Source organism: Dacryopinax primogenitus (genome assembly GCF_000292625.1).
Source record: "Dacryopinax primogenitus strain DJM-731 SS1 chromosome Unknown DACRYscaffold_7, whole genome shotgun sequence".
Classification (NCBI taxonomy): domain Eukaryota; kingdom Fungi; phylum Basidiomycota; class Dacrymycetes; order Dacrymycetales; family Dacrymycetaceae; genus Dacryopinax; species Dacryopinax primogenitus.
The window spans coordinates 105,713-113,177 of NW_024467204.1; the positions used below are offsets into that span (position 1 = coordinate 105,713).

Here is a 7,465-nt window from a genome sequence, read left to right on the forward strand (position 1 = left end):
GATGTCCATAGTAATCACCAATGAAGGCTGGAGTATCAACATAAATACCAAGCTGTGAAGCATGCAACTGCTTGTCAAGCCAGAACAGACTCTCGGGACCGAGTCTGCCTCTGGCGCAAGAAGGCTAAGCACTCGATTGAGTGCAAGGCCAAGAACAAGACATGTGCACCAATGTGGGAGGCCCTTGGTTCTCTCCATGTTCTTGCCGAAGTTGCCCTGCAGAGTTTGGCTGAGCAGGAAGTTTGAGGTGTGATGAGACATTGGGACAGTGCTACAGGTGCAGAGGCCAAGAGTTCCTGCACAAGTGCAAGACCTGTGTTGGGGCCTGGAATGTGCACTAGAGGCAGAGGGGTCTAGCACAAGTGCTAGCATGGCCAGAAGAGAGGTGGCCACCCATTTTTGGATCATTGCTCTCTTGGATGTCAGGTACCTGCTATTGAAATAATATCTCTATCTATGCCAATCAAGAACCAGTCTCGAGATCTAGATCTAGTCCCTGATAACTCTGGCATGGTATTGGTCCACTGCTTTGATTCATTGCCTCATGCAGAATATGCCTACATGGAGCAGAAGCCACTCATCATGCTCAGTCCAGCTTGGCAAAATTAATGTCAAAATGGGCATTGTTTGACTTCCTCTTTGCCTTGGCCTCTGTTACAGCTGATCCCTTCACCACCTTGACCTGTTTCTTGTGCAAGGGCTGCAGCCAGGTCAGGCCCTTTGGATGTCATGGTTGGAGGACTGGCTCTGGAGCTGGATCAGCCTGCCCATCACCAGCAGACTCATCATTGGTGTCAAGGAGTAGCATCCATTCCAGTTCCCCCCCTGTTGCCACCTCCCCATCTGTGTCCAAGAGGGCTGTCACTGAACTGGCATCCATCTGTCCAGTTAGACCTGATTCTTCAGGAGCATGTTGGGTGGGAGCATTGTCTAGACCTAGAACTAGTCAGGCTGGACCTTCATCCAGATCTAACACTAGTTGGGCAGGAGCTTCATATAGACCTAGATCTAGGTCTAGGTCTAGAGCAGGGGGTTGTAGCTCAGTGGACAGAGGTTGACTTCCTGCTGAATCTGGGTCTAGAGGGAGAGCCCAGGGTGCTTGGTCTAGGACCTGATCTGGAAGTGGTGACCAGGCAATCAGTAGTGGAGTAGTAGGCATTGAAGTCAGCATCAGATTGGTGGAGAGAGATGTGGGTTCCTGTTTGAGCAGCCAACCTTTGACAGACATGCCTGGTGCCAAGCATATAACTTGCACATATGTCAGTGGGGGAGGCAGTGTGGTGTGACTGGCAGGGCGGGGAAGGGCGGTTTGCTGAAGGGCCATGGTTGGGACTGTGGCCCCCTGCATTGGAGGAGGCAGAGGCAGATGTGTGTTGACATTGGGCAGTGCCCTTTGGCCTTGGTCCATGTTGTTGGCTACACACCTTCTTTTCAAAGGCCTTGCCCCTCTGCCCTCTAGCTGAGCAACTTCCATAGCCTGCACTCTCCTCTTGCGTCCTTGCTCTAGCTCTTGTTCTAGACATTGGCTCTGAATTTCAAGCTCATTCTCATTCATCACTTCAAAGAAGCACAAGCCATTGATGAGTGCTGCATGAACTTGGCTCAACAGAAGCATACTCGAGATATCAGACAGGTTCTTGAGCTCATCCAATGGCTGGCCATGTAGCATGAGCTTATACTTGTCTTCCACCACTTGGCCAAACTTCTTGTACTGCATCTTGGCAGCAGCATCTCCGCTAGCACACTCTGCAATGTATGTCAGCTCAGAGTCTAGCCATTGCATGGGTGAACAGATGGGAGGGCTTTATCTAGCATGGCTTGAATGGAATGCTTGAAGTTGATGACCCTCTTGGCAATGTGCTCAGATGCACCTTTGGTCTCACATGAGTTCTAGTTCTAGCATGAATGAGGCCCGGACCACTCACCCTTGGCTCCTCTGCTGGTACAATATGATTCATAGGCAAAGACCAGTTCTTCTGCCGGAACACATCCTCGAAGAACAACTTTGATAACATGGTGCCAAAGAATGCAGGTGGAGCATAGTCTTTGACAGCACTCCTGCATACAAAGCCACACATGTGACCATTCATCCTTAAGTGGAATGCCTGAGTCTAGAGCTGCGAATTAGCCCTGGCTGGAGTCCTAGAGCATGTACAAGACTCACATCACGCTCAAAGGTTTTCTGCACATGAGTTGTGTCTGCTTCTTGCCCCTTATGATTGTCTCAAACTTGGGTGGTCTTCTGATCACATAGGTCTCAAATGGCTTGCTCTGCTGCCACTTGGGCTGTCAGGTGGTCTTCAAGCCAGCGCATCCTCTCTTTGATCTCATCTTTCTTCAAGCCAGCACATGGCCTGGGGGGCGGTGAATCAGAACGTATGTGCTGACCTGACATCAGCTCTAGAACTAGATCAAGATGAAATGAAAGTTGGACACATCTTGCTCCTGATACTCTTTGCTGAGCTGATGCACCGCAGCATTCCTCAAGCTGACTCCTTCATTCATGCACTTGTAACCTGTGTGGTGGCCTTTGAAGTAGCCATCAACAGCTGCATGGGATAGGCTGGTCTCCTGAGCAATGTCCTCCAGCATATTACCAAGGACTAGTTTGAGCTCTAGTAGTTGTTCTTGTGCTAGCACATGCTTAGCACCGTTCACTGTCATGATCTCGCTCCTTGTCTTCCACTGCAATTTCTCTGGATCAGTTTGAGGCATTGCTGAGAGATGAGATCTAGAACTTGACAAACCTCTTATCTTGTTTCAGTTCTCTTCATTGCCATGGTCCATGTTGACAGAAATGATATGTCACAGTGATACAAACTGAAGGTTAGTACACAGCAAGACCTAGCTCATGAGTCACACACTGACATGCATCAGCAGGGCAATTGCCAGGCCCAGGAACAAGCAGTGTGGTTTGGTCATGTGAACAATGGGCAGGATGACAAGAGACAACAGCATTGATTGATGGAGCTACTAATCTAGGTCTAGTCCTAGAGCTACCTATTAACAACATCTGTACTGGGTGCTGGCATAGCAGAGAAAAGCTGCTGCAAGGTAGGGCCAAAGGGCCAGAGAGAAAGAGGAAGTATGATGTATGAGCAGGGAACTGTTTTTGGGTTTTGTTGCTAGTGCTAGAGTGAGTCCTTTTTTTCCCCTCTTTTGTTGATTTTGTCAATTATACAGGAGCCTAGAGTGCCACCTTGTCTCTGTCCTATGGTTACCATGATACTTTCAAGTAGCCCAAGCCTGGGCATGTGGACTAGAACCCCTTTGAGAGTGAAACTGAGAGCATGTGTAAAGAGAAGAGTTGTCATTCTTGACGGCCCAGGTCTAGTACAAGTACTAGAGCCAGAGTCCATGCAATCAATTGGGAGAGAGTGAGAGCATAGAGAGTGGGAACAAGCATCAGAATGAGGTCATTGATTTTGATGGTGCAAGCTCAATTTTGAGCTTGGACAGCAGAGCATTGAGTGAGAGCAGAAAATAGAGCTAGTGGTTCTTCTTGACAGGCCCTGTTCTAGTTCTAGAATGTGGCCTCCATTGCCTCTCAAATGCAGCAAATTTTGTACATCAACTGGAGCAGGCTGTCAGACCAATCCCCCCCAACAAGGTCAGTGACAAGGTCATCCCAATGCACAGGGCTGTCGTAAGCCCAGATGAGCTTGAGCTTGTGCTCAGCGTGGTGGGCAACCTGCTCCAAGATCGTCTTGTTGTACTCCTGAAGATAGATCTGGATAGTGCCGGGCAAATCAGCAAGAACCATGTTGGGAGGAGGGCACTTGTACTTGTGCAACCCCTGGTGGGAGAGCTTGTGCAGCTCAGCAGCTAGGTGGACAGGGTCTGGGTGGTAGGGATACTGCCTCACATTGTTAGTGTCAACCTTGCCCTGGAGCATGTTGATGTTGCTATCTCTAGTCTCGCAGCCCTTGCCCTTGCCCGGGTCTGTCAAGGCCAGGACAGTCTTGAGCTCTGCATTGTGCTCCCTTGGCTCTTGCTTGACAATGAGGGGTGCCCCCAAGGACAAGCACTAGAGCCAGTTGCAGCCTCAAAGTGGGCCTTGGTCATCTCCTCAACCTCATCAAGGGCCTCTCTCATGGACCTCTCAATATCAGGTTCGAGATTCATGTCCACACCAAGGTCATGTTCAGACACCTGTGCGAGGCCAGCCTGGATGTCATCCTTGGACTTCACATACTTGTTGTACTTGTGCACTTTGCTGTTCATGAGCACAGTTGAGAAAACATAAACAAAGCACTCAATGATCTCCATATATGCTGGAGACTTCCTCAAGTTCCTTGAGACCCAGAACCAAGGCTCTGGCTCTAGGTCTTTGTCACCACCATTAATGCTAGCCATATGTAGAAAGAGACCTGGCCTCTGAGGCTGCAATTGGACCAGGTGAACTGGATGTGGATCAGTGCACATTCTAGAACTAGAACTAGCACTAGGGCTACTCACCAGATCTTCCAGCTTGGGCAAGAATTCATAGAAATAGCATGTTTTACACTGGTGGACATCCTGGGTCATCCATGGATGCATGGTCCAGTGCCAGTAATCAAGACCATCCAATGTGGTGCCAAGAATGGGCTTTGGGCCGGCAGTGAGCTCAGCTCTAGCCCCTGATCAGCTCCCACCTGGCACCCCACTGGCAAGTGTCAGGTAGGAAGGATATGCCCAAGGGGCCACTTGAACTTGACTAGTGTCATATAAACAAGACCCATCAAACATAAGAAGTTGATCCTCTATGAAGACAAGAGGTCAATATATGTGCACACATTCTAGAACTAGAACATGCACAAGGAGCTTCACTATTGGTAGTGATTGTCTGAGACAGTGGGACTCCTGCACTGCTCCCTGTTTCACCACTACTTCTCATTCTAGCACTGGTGCCATAGAGACTGACCTGGCAGTTCAAAGTTGTCATCGGACCTGCGGTGAAAGGCAAGATGTCCACAGTTGGACAATGAACCTCCGGTATGTTCATGAGAGGGGTGTTGGAAGCAGCACCAACACAAGCAGGAGCTAGAGCAATAATGTGGGGGGCTGAGTGAGGAGTACTGTGGGCGCTCATGCAATGTCTGTGGGTGTGGTCAGGCACCTCTTCATGCAAGACATCCATGTGAGCATGAGCTGCAGAGGCTAGGCATCCATCAGCTCTCACTCTAGTTCTAGTTCTAGGACTAGAACACTTACCATTAGCAAGGGCCAGAGCAGCAGCTGGGTCTGGTTGCCTGCTTGCAGCCTCTGGTGCTCTGCCATGGGCTGAGGTCAGCATGCAGATCCAACTTGCATGCCTGGACAGGCTCTCTTGTGCCAGGGGATGTCTAGAGCCCATACTAGATAGAGGGGCAGCAGGAAGGTTGAGCTGGAGGGGAAAATGACCAGAGTCAAGAGGAAGGGGTAAGACAAAGGGACTAGGGGGGATGCAAGGACAGGGGCTAGTGAAAGGAGGAGGACTGGGAGAGGGGATGATGGGCATAAACATTTGACAGGGGATGAGATACTGCAGTTCACATGGCCTTATATTACATCCAGCACTGCCACCCATTGTTTGGTGCATGGACCAGGTTGCCAATCTAGTTCTCACTTCTGGCAAGTGCTAGAACAAGAAGCAGCCCTCAATTCCACATGCATGTGCTTGTATTGATCAAGGAAGAGCTTGGTAAGCAAAAATTGGGGGCCAGTCTTCTGAGAAGGAGATTCAAAACAGGGTTTGTTCTGTGATCAAGGACCCTGCTCCTAGATCCTCTGGGTTTGTAGCACCCACCCTCTCTTATGCACAATAGTATTGCCCAGATTAAAGAACTGTACATGAATATAAAATTCTTATTCTAGAACTTGAATAAGAAACAGGGCTAATTAAAGAAGTTTTGGCTTGGTAGTCTCTGGTTTGTGCTCAGACCAAACTGTGGATACTTGTGGTTCTTGCACATCTCAAGCATCTTGGCCTCTAATGAGGCCTTGTATGTATATGCATTCCTCTATATTTCTCTAGTACTAGCTCTAGTACTAGTACCAGCTGTGAGTAACCCAGGTCAAAAGGTAATATTGGTCATTGGTACAGGTACAAGAAAGTTGGAACCATCTCAGCGTTTGCCACCCAGGGTGCTCTCCTTGTGTGCTCTCTTGTGTCCATCAACTGCATGCAGTATTGACATATGACTACTGTCAGTGTCATACATTGATGTCTGGCTCTAGAGCTAGGCATTGATCTGTTATTGGCCATGAATTTTCTGGAGCGCCTGCACACAGAAGCCATCTGGCACAACTGCATTGTTTTTTCTGATGAACTTTGGTGCACCATCAGACACCATTTCCATTAGAAGACACTGTTCTCTCATGCCTGAGATGTATGCATGAGGTCATCAGCCCTAAATCTAGATCTAGGGCTAGAAATAAGCCATAAACTTGAGTGCACAATAGAAGAGAGCAGCTGGGGAATGGTTTCATGTGCTAGAATGTCATGGGCCAATGGTTGCACACATGTGTTATTCTGTTCTTTGGTTTGATATCATTCTTGTATAAAAGAACAAGCAATTTTCCAGAGAATTATTGCAAGGAATGAGTCTTTCAGACCACTCTTGCACTAGAGCTAGGATTAGGAGCTAGAACTGGGTGTTCACTCTTGAAATGAAATGGGCCCTGATGGTTGTGCATGGAACTGTGTGAAACACACACAATGTTATTGTATCTCACAAGTTGCTGATAGATATCCAGTGTCTGGACAAGAATGACCTTCTGTCTCATTGCAGGAACATGATTATCATTCTATATTCCACTCAAGAAACTGGATATGAGCCATATGCTTGTTCTCCACTTGGTTCTAGAACTAGATTAATCAGCCATATACATGCACTAGTGTCTAGCTCTTTGCATGACACCGCAGTGGGAATGTGATACCCCACTCAGACATTGAGACTCAGTGCCTGGGTGAATGACAGACTGCGTAATGAGTGATGGCCTCATGTGGCAGGATTGGGGTTAGGCTGTCAACACTCATGCCTTTTCCCACCTCTAGACCTTGAGCTAGTCCCAGGAGGATAGAGTCACACTGATGACAGAGCAAAGGCAATCAATTGCTAGAGTGTCAGGGCACCAGCTCATTGCTTGGTCAAGAGACATGACTAAGCCTTTATGACATGGAAGTAGCTGGTATACCTTGGGATGTGTTGGAACCTGCTGGAAGGATTGGATGGTCAGGTGACCTGCTGTGCATGGCTGTGCATGACCTCATATGACCTCATCCTTGGTCATATGACCTGATCACCTGACTAGGCTGAGTAAGCAAGATGTTCTAGCAGGTTCCACCACAGAGGTATAAATATAAGGCCTACTCTGCCTGGGGACTGTCTCTTCAGACTTGGTCTCTTAGGATCATCCACAGGTACCTATACTGTAGATAGGTCTTAGTCATCAGGTCTACTCCACTTCCTTGTTGCCTGCTTAGACTCTTGGCACTCTTAGG

At 48.4% G+C, this 7,465-nt stretch overlaps 2 protein-coding genes across 2 annotated transcripts; both read right to left on the reverse strand.

Moving 5' to 3' along the window:
• Positions 1-727: 727 nt before the first annotated feature.
• DACRYDRAFT_15243 (uncharacterized protein) lies at positions 728-2,922 on the reverse strand (the record flags this gene model as incomplete). Its single annotated transcript, XM_040771085.1, has 7 exons — positions 728-936; positions 958-1,116; positions 1,216-1,744; positions 1,926-2,058; positions 2,165-2,286; positions 2,494-2,696; positions 2,865-2,922. 7 exons carry the CDS (start codon positions 2,920-2,922, stop codon positions 728-730), a joined length of 1,413 nt encoding a protein of 470 aa, XP_040629442.1.
• Positions 2,923-3,547: 625 nt separating this feature from the next.
• Positions 3,548-5,259, reverse strand: DACRYDRAFT_15244 (uncharacterized protein; the record flags this gene model as incomplete). Its single annotated transcript, XM_040771086.1, has 5 exons — positions 3,548-4,027; positions 4,075-4,383; positions 4,459-4,612; positions 4,635-4,696; positions 5,194-5,259. The coding sequence occupies 5 exons, from the start codon at positions 5,257-5,259 to the stop codon at positions 3,548-3,550; spliced, it is 1,071 nt and encodes a 356-aa protein (XP_040629443.1).
• Positions 5,260-7,465: the final 2,206 nt, after the last annotated feature.